The following is a 13,532-nucleotide window of genomic DNA, read 5'->3' as shown; positions in this document are numbered from 1 at the left end:
AGGACAAAGTCTTTTATAAAATTCAGATATTGAAGTATGTTAAAATTAACTTGAATCTTTAATAAATTTATTATTAAACAATTTTACTAATGTAACATTCGTATATTTTTTCAAAAGCATTTTGAAAGTTTTTGTCCAGGAGTCAAAGAACAACTTCAGTTGCAAAATCAGGCATTCATATTTTGAATTCTGAATTTGAACTCAAAAGTAGTTGTACTCCAAGTACTAGCTGTAATTAGTCAATGGAAAAATGTATATGGAGCATTACATCAAAAATGTAGATAAATTAATCAGCCTGAGTCTTTGGGGCTTTTTTTCCTTTCTTCACTTCCCTTTTCTACTAAAACTTTATTTTGATAATAAACCATTTTTGTTTTTCTCATTTTAAAATTATTGTGCTTGTAAAAATCAGAGCTGTTTGTGGGGACGGAAAGCATGAAGTGACAGCTAGCTTGTCTAAGCCTTCCCTTATAGTAACTGCACAGGAAAAAAATAACTCCTTATTGCTGTAGACCAAGCAGAAGAGAGTGAGCAGGAGGATGATCTTGGACTCTTAGGCATTTAATAGTCTTGATTCGTAGGTGGAGGTTTGGTCCGGCCTGAGGTTGCAAAGGTAGCATACTTGGGACTGCGACAGTGTGTGCCCCTATCTCAGAATCTTGTTACATCTCTGCTGTGGTGAGATGTGGTGATATATCCAAGGCTAGAGATCATGTTGCTTTTTCTGTTTGATATCACATAACATTACAGAAATTGCAAAACATTGTACAAACTACACTTTATCATGAACATACAAAGTGTTTACTCTTTCTAAATATTTTCAATTGTCATTTAAAGTATTTTACTTCTGCCTTCTGTTTCTTTTTACTCTAAAAGATACATTTTTAATATCATACATTCTATGATATTTTATCGTGTTTCATTTCAAGTCTTACGAGAATCTTTAGCTATAAAAAAAAAAAAAGAAGAAAAAAAAAGTAGGCACACAGAAATTTGGCTTAATAACCAATCATGTAGGATTGGTGGGCAAAGAGTGAATTGATTCTCCTGTAATTTCACATTCATCATTCATAGACACTCTGCTTTTGATAAGAGGAAAGTAAACGTGTAATGTGTAATAACATGGTACTAGTCCTGTTGAGAGTAAAATCCTACTAAGGAAGTAAATTAAATGGTTCAAATAACAGAGTTAGTTTTTACAGTAGGGAATTTAATTCCACAATCTCTTGTCTGTAGCTTGTATAAGCTTTGTGTTTCAGAAATATTTTATAAGTGAGGCTTTTAATCAAATTTTATCAGTTCGTTTGAGATAAAATACTGGTCTTTAGATCCTATATTTTTATTTAGATTTAACAGTAATACACCAAGAACTATTTCAAAAGATCCACTTGGATTCCCTGCGATTGATACTGTATATAACAGTACATTTAATAAAAGTTATTCTTGACATTCTTGGTAGGTTTTATGTAAACCTTTATTTTCACAGGCTGAAGTAAACAAATTGCATACCTAATTCTCTCACTAGATTGAAGTAAATTGCTTACATTCCTTCTTTGTGAGCAATTCAAGTGCTAGCTACTAAGAACTATTCACAGGGTTATTTGCTTTTTTCCCCCTGCAGTTTAAAAAGTATTTTTTTAATCTGATGCTGCTACTATGCTCCTTAAGTAGTCTTTGTCCCAGTTTATCACCTTTGTGCTCTTGCTGTCTCCCCTGTCCCAGTTTATCACCATTGTGTATATGGACATCATATATAATTATATATAATATATATTATTTATTTTCTTAATAATTTTTTCAAAATAAATAGTCTTGAATTTGGATGCTATTAAAAATGTATTTGCATTTAAGAATATGTACAACTGGAGAGAAAAAAAGTATTTTGTTTATTGATCACAAAATATCCTTAAAAACTCTTAGCTCAGTCATGAAAACTAGTTACATGAATCCCCATAGGGAGTTCCATAATGGTTGCAGGATGCATTATAAGGTATAATAGATGTGAGAAGCAGCTGTAGTATCAGATCAGTCTGTCTGTCCTCTTTAGCTTCTCTCTGTGCATGTGGGTGGACCATAAATTCAGTAGATGAGCCACCTGCTTCCCTGAATCTTTTTGGGGTCTCTGTTTATGCTTTTTTCTTTATTCTGTTTCTTCTTTTTGAAACTGAAGGAGCAGAACTTCAGTCAGTTTTCAACACATAAATGCACCTTAGTTTTATACAAAGGCAAAAGATTTTTTTTCTATTTTTTTCTCAATTTAAATATTAATTTCCATCATTTAATATGAATTTTTAAAGAGTGCTAAACTTTGATCTTAAACTTTTACAGAATACTATCCCAAATTCCCTCTGAACAGATCCATAATGTACAAGACCAATCACTATCCATTTGATAGCAAGATGCTCAAATACCTTGAGGTATTAATCATAGAATGTTTAATCCAAAGTGTTGATTAACAGCACAACCATACCTCCCATGTGATTAGATCTTTAAATAAAATTTTGGATAAAAATTTTGGAAAAAAAAAATTTCTTCATTTTAAAACTTTTTAACTTCTTTTTTTCTTTTTTTTTTTTTTTGAAAGTTTTCAGTTACATGAACTTAGAACCTTAAAGTAAATTTACGGTGAAAGCCTAACTTAAAACATGGTTTAGAGAAGTCTAGTCTAGATTTATCTAGTAGTTTTTTCTCTAGCAGCAAAAGCTTGCTTTGCTCTATATTGCAAATGAAAAACTCAAAGCTAGTCATCAGTGTTTCAAGTACAGTCAATAGAAGCTCTAGCACGATGAAATTCACTCCATCTAATCATTTAAAACAATGAAACTCTGGTTTAGTATATTAAAATATCAATATCTTAATTTGAAATAGGGAAGCAGCAACTTGAAAGAAAATAAGCTATAAGAATTCACTTTAAGCTATTAAAGGAAAACTTCCAATGTGTTTATAATGTGATATTTGTTTTTAATTGTAGGAATCTTTATGTGACCTGAATCAAAAGGTCCACATTTATTTAACGTTTATATGTAGTAGATACCTTTGAAAATTTGTTAGTGTTCATTCTCTAAGGTTCTGTCAATAAATGTAACTTCTTCCTATACTGTGCTTTTAAATGCCAATAATATTTTGTTGTTGTAGTTTCAGCACAAATAAAATGTTCTGCTACAAACTGTCTGGGGAAAAAATGAATGAAAGAAAGAAAAAAGCAAAAGAAAGAAAGGAAATGACAGAAAGAAAAAAAGAAAGAAAGAAAGAAAGAAAGAAACTTAATAAATATGTATATATATTGGTAGACCAGAATATGTATGTAATATAATTTGTTTTTCAGTAATACATCATTTCTTTGAGGTTATGTGGAAAGTGTTTAATCTTGGCACAAGAGTTTCAAAGTGCACAGGTGTTGTGCTCTGTCAGGTTTTAAAAGGGACAGAATAAAGAAGGAATCTAAGGAGATAGAGTTCCTCAGATAGTACACAAACCTCAGCAGTACTATTGCTAGCTTTGTATACTTGGAAAAAGGTATGTTATTTCAGAAGCAAACAGAAGTCACAACACTCCTTCCCATTGTACAAGTAGAAATTTAGGAATACTCCATGCCTCAAAAAGTCTCAGCAGGCAGAAAGGTAGAAATGCAGTAGAAAAGTGATTTACCTGTGATCATTTTCCTCCAAAGTTGAAGAAAATAGTATTGATTTTTCTTTATTCCTGTTCTAGAGCACTTCCTTGTCTACCTTGTCTAGAACATTTCTTAGTCTACCATTTCAATGACAGATATTGTTATGTGAAAGCTTGAAGAAAAAATCAAGTTATTTGTGATTGCATTATGTGAATAAAAACTACTCTCTTCAAGTTTTCAAATATATATAAAATATAAGGTGAGATAGGTGAAATATCTGACATTCTTCTTCCATGTTTAAAAATGAGAAAAAAAAAAAAGTTTGCTTGTTTTGGAACTCTGTCAATTCTGTAGAATTTAAAAGGCTGCCACACTGCTGAATCTGGAATAGCATTTTCATTTACATAAAACCATTTAAACACATGTAAATAATTTAAATTATTATCATTTTCTTCTCTAAAGAATCTTACAGAAACTTTTAAAAATGGGTGTGATTTGACATCATTTAATTTCAAGTTTTAAGTCTTCTTCCAATCATGGTCTCTGTTTTTCCACAGTATCACAGCAAAGCTTGAAAGAGCCTTAGAAAAGGTGGCCCCTCTCCTGAGAGAAATTTTTGTTGATTTTGCCCCTTTCCTATCTCGTACCTTGTTGGGCAGTCATGGACAAGAGCTGTTGATTGAAGGTACTGTTTCTAAGATTATATTATTTTAGTTATTAGTAGTTTGATATGAATACTGTTTCTTTTCTACTATTTTTGATAAATAAATGAATCAATTGTTAATGTCTTGTGATTTCACTTACCCTCATTTAAATTTATATAGAGTAATTAAAAATGTTACCCTGAGATATCCTGTCACCTTGGAGTGCAAAAATCTCTCTGTAATTTGCTTTTTGCTCCTCAGAATAATAATGTGTCTTTCATATTGACTTTGAGAAACTGTTGAAAAAAGTGCAGTCAATTCTTATGGAAGAAAATAAATTGAAGAATGTGGTCCAATATTATTGATATGTGCATCTAGATTTGGTAGGGAAACTGTTTCCTCGGGTGGGTCAATTGGATTCACATGGGCAGATAAAGAGCTGTCCCTAGAGGAGAATAAAAAGCATTTATGTATGTATGTGTGCATTTATTTTAAGAGAAGTATCTTTGAACACTTTCAATGATTTTTTTATGCAATGTCATTACCACTAAGTAGTTATAAAATTTGAGAAAATAATGAAAACTCTTAAGCGAGCCATTAAGTAATCCTGAAGTTATGTAGAAAGTAATGAATCACTACTAGCACAGCTAAAATAGTGATGGGGGAATGACATGAGCATGCACTTTTCCTATGTCATATATCCAGAGGAACATATTCTGTCAAGGAAATTTTTTATTTCATTTCTTATTGTCAATTAACTGTCAATATTGTTTACTGAGAGGTAAAAGAGTCATTAATGCAAAACTCATGCTGTGTGAAGATGTCTGCAGGAAAAACAAAAGAAATCAAAACAGTTTTTCTTCCTTCTGCTGTATATACATTTTCTCTAAATACTTGTGTAGAGGTAGAGTCTTTTCCTATGCTCTTAGTTATTATACCCCATGTTGGCCTTCTTTTCTTCTTAATTCTAGAAATATTTGACCTTGTGACTCAAATCTTTTAAATAGCATTTTCCTTTTTTGATATACATATATTTTTTTAATAGAAGGAGTGAGTGGTAAAGTAGCTTAATAATTCTCAGAAACTTACTTTTTTTTTTTTTTTTTCTAATACTGTTTATTTCATAGCTATGTGTAAGTTGCTGTTCTCACTTAATGACACCTGAAGCTGAGCTATTCAGTGAGAACATTGAGATGACTGTAAAATATTTGATGTGTTTCATTAAGTCTTCATTTCAGTAAAGTTGATTTTAAAATTTGCAGCAGTATTATTTTTTTCTGTTTGACGATTGTTTAATTGCATTATATTTTTTATAGAATACAAATACAATTGTCTTAGTTTCACCTCAGCTCTTTTATAGATTAAAAGTTTCTTCTCCAGTGCTGTTCCTACTTCATCTTTTGGTCCAATTTGTAGTGTGGACAGGGGTCCAACGTTTTTCAGCATATGACAAGACTGAAAAGCTACAGGCCACAGGAACCCCACAGTACATGGCAGTATGAATCTATGTCATTTCTGTCCAGACAGAGATCTGGTCTTGTTGGCCGTAGCATTATTCCAATATCCACTTTGACTGCCTTTCCAAATTTTGTCTCTTCTATGATTCAGCCATACAATTCATTCTCAGGAATAACTGTTTATGAACCAAACACTGAGTTCCAAATTACTATTTTTTTCTATCACTCTTTCCTTAGTGTTGTATTTACCTTTTTCTTCAATTGCTCTCATTTTTAATTTTTAATTTTTAATAAATAAATAAATAAAAAGGTTCTTTCTTCCCAAAATGTTGAAATAGCAATCTATAAAGAGAAAAATCCAATCAGAGGTTAGATTCGTGCACTATATGCCTCAGGACTCGTATTTCTGTTCACTCTTACTAAAGCAGTAGGACTTTTTTCTTCTTAACAAGGAACTCACAGAGTAACTTTTACAGTCACTGTGTACTTCTCATCTTAGTTTTCTTTATTGCAGACTTGATTTCAACTAAACTGGTATTACCTAGCTGAGTTCCCTTTAAAAGAGAATTCTAAATTCTCTCCTAATCATTTACCTGAATTACTTGCAAATTTCCTGTCATTGTTTACCAATAACTAAAGTTATTGATAAAGTCTTATCCCCTGAAAGTGCTCTCTATATAATGACTCTGCAAAACAGAGATTATTAGTAGAGTAATTCAAGGTATTTGAGTAAGCAGAATTTATTTTGAGATTAGATAATTTAAACTTGATTTTTTACTGGCAAGTACCAATTAGCTTGACAGTTTTATATGAAATAGTTTAATCTGTTGCTTTGTATGTAAAGGTTTTACTTACAGGAATTAAAAAAGAACAAATAAACTTCATTTAATCAAATCTGAAGGTGCTGTTTTTCAAAATGACCCCCTGATAGAAGGGGAACCCTATCAAGTAGTAATCTGACACTGCATTGCTATAGGTAAAACTCTTCACCCATTTACTTACTGAAATAGGTCTCATCTCCCCAAACCAGTTCTTTTTTTCAAAGGCATCATACACTTCACTGTTCTTCAAATGTTTCATCCACTTTCCAGAATATTATGTAAGTGGAAGGTGTCCTTACTGATAAGTTAAAAATGACTGCAGTTGATTGCAAATAGCTTTAAACAAAATATGCCAAAAATGGCCCAGTATTACTGTGGTTCATCACCTGAGGTTCTTCAATGCCTCAGAGAACAGAAGTTGCAAAGGTTAAAATTGTCAGTATAGAATCTAATTGGAAACAAACATGCAATATGTGCAGGTCATATATTTAAACTTAGCCATACTCATTGTGGAGTTCCATTTAACACTTGCACAGATATGTTTTCACTAACTCTAGTTTCCATATGGTCTGCAAATACCTTCCATGCAAAGTGCATTACAACATTCTAGCTTTTAGGTGAAAATGTTACAGGCAACTGTAATATGATACATATTCGAAAGAAAAGTTATATCCTCTCTCTGTTGAGTACAAATAAGTAGAAACATTTTCAGTGCAGCTGTACTTGGAGTATCCTAAACAACAAGAATAAGATTGAAACATAGTCACAAATGATCCTTTCTCTTCTCTTTGGTGAGATACCAAACAAACATTACCATTTTTTAATTTTTTTATTATTATTATTATTTATTATTATTTCCTATGGGATTACTTAGGTAGAATGTCAGCCAGATACCCCTTCTCCAAAAGATCTCTTACAAATTCTTTGACATACATTTGATATGTTTCTGATACATACACAATTCAAATCAGATAAAACAAAAAACATTTAAATGCTGATAGGAGTTTCTCCTCGTTAACTCACCACATGGCCCTATGAAAATATTCAATAGAAGTGGTGATGTATGTAATAATAATAGTAATGCCATACTAGCTTTGTATGGTGTTTGACAGGAGACTTCTTGAAACAATTGAAAAATTGCCCAAAACATTCCTTTGGATAGAGAGATAGAACTTGAGTGCTCAATGGCACTACTTTAAAAGCTCCCAAAGACCACAGGTGCTGCATCACTGTGGCATCTAAGAATACTATCACAACTTCTTTCTGATTTCCTTGAACAATACTGAGTTTTGTATTAGGAGAAACAGGATAATCATTTTCCTGAAATACTTTAGTAATCTGGAAGTCCTTTATAGTTTCTGGAGGGGAAAAAAAAAATAAGAAGTCCTATTTGGTGCTTAATGTGGCCCTTGGCTTTCTCTTCAAAAAATTTTCAGCACCTTTTTATTATTGTTGTGCTCAAGAGCACAGATGCTGGAAAAGTGGAGTCATGGCATGCACTTGCACAAATTTCCTTTCCTGTTCATTCTGTTCTGTTCTCTCACTCTTTCATTTCACTCTGCCACATCCCAAATATTTTTGTTTGTGTTTACATGTGTGTTTTCTTTCAACTAATCTGACTTCTTGTATTTGCTTCCAGGTCTGTAGCAAAGAAACTAACTGACATTCTGAACAAAATAAATAAATAGATAAACATTTACAAGTGAGAAAGAGAATACAAACATAGTGTTATGATTTTAAAATTTGCTTTAAATAGGATTAACTGCTTCTAAGTAAAACTGAAACTATTCATAATGTTGAAATTTCTGTGAGCCACTTTTTGATCCTCTTTTTGATACTTTTAATAATAGTCTTAACTACACAATGGAACTATTTCTGGCAAAGCTAACTGATTAGACAATGATATAAAAAAAAATCAGAAGAAAGTCATTTTGCTGAAGAGAAATGCTGAATCATTTTGTGGAATAACTGCAACTTAAGAAATAGGCATATTTCCACACAGCCAAATGCTGAGTTGGATAGCTAGGAACAAAGAGCAAGCTATATCTAGACAGATATATCTAGGAGGTGAGGGAAGAAACCACACAAAGTAGGTGTTGTTATATGAATTAGCATACTCTGAGCTCTTTTAGTTTCATGCTGAGGCAGCAAAGACTTGTCCAATCCATGGAAGCTTAGAAAGAGTAGATTCATTTCTGTGCACAACTTCAGTAAACCTGCTACCATTCGTTTCTGTAGTGAGTATTTCAGGAATGGTATGCACATACTGCAGAGGGAAGAAAAGAGCATGGTACAAGAGTGATTGATGAATGGGAGATAAACTCCATGAACTACAACATAAGCATCTGGATTTATCCAGTGTACCAAAGATAAGAGAGATCCTCATGCCATGTGTGCAAAAGTTAGATACTACCAGATATCTCAGTCTTTCTACTAACAGAACACATAATGAGGGTAAATAAGGTGGAGAACTTTACTAGGACTTATCATCAAGTATTGAGATCAGTGTTACTTATAGTCTTTAAGTGGTTTAAATTTTCATTCTAAATATAAATCTTCAGTGCAGCTTCTCAAGACAAAAAATATGATGTATCTGCTGAATGGTTTTGGTGTTTTATTGTTACCTCAGAACCCATGAATCCCCATTTCCTCTGTGCCGTACCCTTCACATAATGGTAGTCTGTATTGACCTTAATTTTCTCTAATGTTGCCATCACTGTGTTTGTTTGCATGGTCATAGATAGATAGTCTTCAGTGTCAGCTAGCTACCAGCAGCGATCTGTAAGAAAAGGCGTTTTTCTTCTTATTCCACAGTTGGCCAGATACAGTTGAGAATATATCATGCCTTTTAGGCATCGAAGATGGTCACTGTTCAAGCCAACATGAAATAAGACTCTCTCCTGATTTATATACATATATATATAACTGATTTTTATTTTTCAGTGGAATTCTTTAATTATCATGTTGAAGCTCATTTTAGTATGGTCTATGAGACCATTTCTACTTTCTCTGCCTGAAGAAGCCTGTTTAGTCAGACAACCCACATATAAGGCTCGTGACAGCTATAGTTTGGTCCTCATATTTCAGTGTATGAATGCATAACTATGTGTTTTTTGTGGTTCTAAGACTTATACGATCTCACTGGATCCACTCAAGGATCAGCCTTTAATTATTTTGATAATTTTTGATTGTGTTAGCCAGCTTCAACCAGTTTAACAGAGGATGCTTAAAAGGTATCTCCAATTTTCATGAAAATAGGTGTCTGGTTAAAGAAAGGATACCCTACAATGTCTTGGCTGAGGCAGTAATTACATTACTATTTCTTCATCAACTTCAATATCTGCTATGTGGTATCATTTGGGGTATACCATCATTTTGTAGGGAATAAATGGAAAAACTGAAAAGTAGCCCCCTCTTGAAAACCCTTGAAATTCTCCAATGCATATGATGAAAACTATTACTGGTGGTTGAAATCCTACCTGTACATGTTGTAATCTCTTCATAAACAGAAAAATAATAAAGAAGTTCAAACTCCTATTTATAGGCTGTTGGAATTTGATGTATTCATTGTAATAAATTCTCTATCTGTGATTCTCTATCTCTACCTTAGTGTCTTACTGGAAGGCTCCACACATTATTCTTACTTGTCCAAATGCTCTGGGCCTGAAGGTGTTTTTGTCTAAAGAATATTGCTGAGTCCAATATTCATGGAGACAGAAAATAACACCAGTTTTCTAGAAGTCTTTATGGTAGGAACAACAAAATGATGAAAGTTTGAGTAGATTTTCAAATCTACCTAATTTTCATGTGCACGCCAGCTGAGTCAAGTTTCAAAGTTTTACATCTTTCACATTGTTTTTCAGAATACATTAGTATTGCAATGTAAGTTCGACAATTTTGTTTTCAGAGGAAAAATTAAAGAGCAAGTAGCACAGCAGAAGTCTTCATTATTTATCCACAGTGAAATTTTCAAAGTGTAAAGGCCCCCACACCAATTACAGAACATTTTTCTCTCACATAATATTCCTTTTTGATGCTTTTAAAAGGACATCATTATAAATACCAGAAAGTGAAGAGGATGCACATTGATCTGATTTGGAGATTTAACTCTTGAATTACTGAAGTTCCTGTGCTGTTCAGAAGTGTGCTCTGAACAGATGTTTAACATGGCAGGAAACATTATAGATGAGAGATCCAGATAGCAACTAGAAAATGCATAACATCTGTCACTTTCTTGAATATAAACCTGCCAATAATTAATTACATATATGAACCACTGTCTAATGAATTGGACACTTACTAAGATGTATTAGACTACATGTATGTAACAGAGGTTAACTGCGTATGCCCTCTCCTTTGTCTTTGGCTTGTGTGGTACCAGTGTAACTTAAGGGTAGAAATAGTTGTTGGCACCTTGATTATAAGCCCTTGATTATATTATCATTGTTACATTAATTAATGATCAGGGCATCTTTAAAATCCAAAATGTGTGTAGACTCCATTACGTAGAATTTCCCTAGGTTATATTACTTTATCAATGGAGAAAAAAAGAAAAAAAAATGTTATTAATCACATTATTCACAGTCACTAGTGGTGTTTGCCAGGGCTCGATACTGGGGCCGATCCTCTTTAATATCTTTATCAATGATCTGGATGAGGGGACTGAGTGCACCCTCAGTAAGTTTGCAGATGACACCAAGCTATGCAAATGTGTCAATCTGCTCGAGGGTAGGAAAGCTCTGCAGGAGGATCTGGATAGGCTGCACCGATGGGCTGAGGTCAACTGCATGAAGTTCAACAAGGCCAAGTGCCAGGTCCTGTACCTGGGGCGCAATAACCCCAAGCACAGCTACAGGCTGGGAGATGAGTGGTTGAACAGCTGCCAGACAGAGAAGGACCTGGGAGTGATGGTGGACAGTCGGCTGAATATGAGCCAGCAGTGTGCTCAGGTGGCCAAGAAGGCCAACAACATCCTGGCTTGTATAAGAAGCAGTGTGGCCAGCAGGGCTAGGGAAGTGATTGTCCCCCTGTACCCTGCTCTAGTGAGGCTGCACCTTGAGTAATGTGTTCAGTTTTGGGCCCCCTCACTACAAGAAGGACATCGAGGTGCTAGAGCTAGTCCAGAGAAGGGCGACAAAGCTGGTGAGGGGTCTGGAGAGCAAGTCCTACGAGGAGCGGCTGAAGGAGCTGGGCTTGTTCAGCCTGGAGAAAAAGAGGCTCAAGGGTGACCTTATCGCTCTTTATAAGTACATTTAAGGAGTCTGTAGCGAGGTGGGGGTTGGTCTATTCTTCCATGTGCCTGGTGACAGGATGATGGGGAATGGGCTAAAGTTGCACCAGGGGTGTTTTAGGTTGGATATCAGGAAGAACTTCTTTACTGAGAGGGTTGTGAGGCATTGGAATGGGCTGCCCAGGGAAGTGGTGGAGTCACCATCCCTGGAGGTCTTTAAAAGACATTTAGATGTAGAGCTTAGCGATATGGTTTAGTGGAGGATTTGTTAGTGTTAGGTCAGAGGTTGGACTCGATGATCTTGAGGTCTCTTCCAACCTAGACAATTCTGTGATTCTGTAATTGTAAAATTTAGATTTTAGAATTAGAATAGATTTTACAATTTTAGCTTTTAGAATCAACTACATATATTAAACAAAATACAGAAGTATAACTAAATAAATAACTAAATAGATGCCCTCAGGAAAACAAATGCTGGTAGTTAAGTAAATTAAGATTTGCTGGAAAGTTCAGAAAGTTGTCCTTGTAAACACAGAAGCCACTAGATGTTGGAAATTATTAAATTACTATTGAAAGTGCTACTATAAAAATAACATGATTAGAAAACCAACCATACCAAATGCTGTTCTTTGAAAGCACATGAAGAAAAGCACAGAATACTGGAGCCTGTATATATGGAGCCAGTGGAACCTAAGACTAGAAGCTGTTTGTGGTCCTCAGATCCTACTTATTCCACAAGTCTATTTTTCAAGTTTTTGAACTTTTGAACTAGTAGCCTTTGACTACTAGCCAGCTGCAAGCCATTTAGGGCTAGAAAGGGCTAGCCTTCTAGTCTTAATAGAATATCCTCCCTGATGACTTCATATTCCTCATATATATTTCTACAATCAAGGTCAGATATCCCTTTTTCTTCCTTCTTGTCCTAACTTTCCACTTTCATGGAATATAATTTTCGTTTCTTTTTTTTTTTTCTTTTTTAAAGTTTGTCTCCTACTAGGAAATTATATATATATATATATATATATATACATATATATATACATATCAATCAAGAGATCTACATATATATATATATATCAAGAGATCTATATATATATATCAAGAGATATATATTTCATATAAATAGTTTTTAATTAATTTTAATGATTCTTGAGAAAATTCTTAACATGTTTGAGCACTACTGTAACATCACCTGTAGGTGGACTCATCATATCAGGTATACAACAGTAGTGCATGGTAACAGTGGACTAAGTACAAATTTTTTAAGAACAGCCACCTTCTTTTTCCTTATTATTTTCTCCTCCACTGTCCAGGTCCAAAGAAAAACGAGGTGGTATGCCAAAAAGGTATTCAGTATCTACAGGATGTTCATGCTGTGACTGAAGCTCCCTACAGGCAGAGGTTCTCCGGTTCTTATTCCACTTAATTCATCATTCAGAACTCAGCAGGGGACTCTGACTGATTTTGGACTTGAAACAGTTAGGCTGGTATTTGCCCCACCCTTTGTCCTCTACAGGCTTAAAAATGGAATCAATCTACTTTATTATCCCAGCAATATTTTCCAGAGAACTACCTAACTGATAAACTATAGGGTGCAAATAACATCTCTGTATCCGATTTTGCCCTGAAAGATGTATTTCTCATGAGGTACAGTTTAATAAGTGTTTTCCCTGTAGCCTGATCTCTACATCCCGTTTCTTTACAATCTAATCTCATTAGGGCTGGTCACAGTTTCTCATTCTATATTCCTTCACTTTCTGTCTACTT

The 13,532-nt window shown here is 34.0% G+C and overlaps 1 protein-coding gene across 15 annotated transcripts in view; it reads left to right on the top strand.

Annotated features, from left to right (window-relative positions):
• Positions 1-13,532, top strand: part of NBEA (neurobeachin) — a 509,188-nt gene that overhangs the window by 219,434 nt on the left and 276,222 nt on the right. For all 15 annotated transcript variants that reach the window (XM_038174546.2, XM_072032602.1, XM_072032605.1 and 12 more), the window contains one exon: positions 4,171-4,298. In XM_038174546.2, the coding sequence (XP_038030474.1) occupies positions 4,171-4,298 (128 nt within the window). The remainder of the gene's footprint in view (positions 1-4,170; positions 4,299-13,532) is intronic.

The sequence above is a fragment of the Anas platyrhynchos genome, chromosome 1, assembly GCF_047663525.1.
Source record: "Anas platyrhynchos isolate ZD024472 breed Pekin duck chromosome 1, IASCAAS_PekinDuck_T2T, whole genome shotgun sequence".
Classification (NCBI taxonomy): Eukaryota; Metazoa; Chordata; class Aves; order Anseriformes; family Anatidae; genus Anas; species Anas platyrhynchos.
The sequence above is the reverse complement of the archived record's forward strand: the minus strand, read 5'-3'. Positions and strand labels throughout refer to the sequence as shown.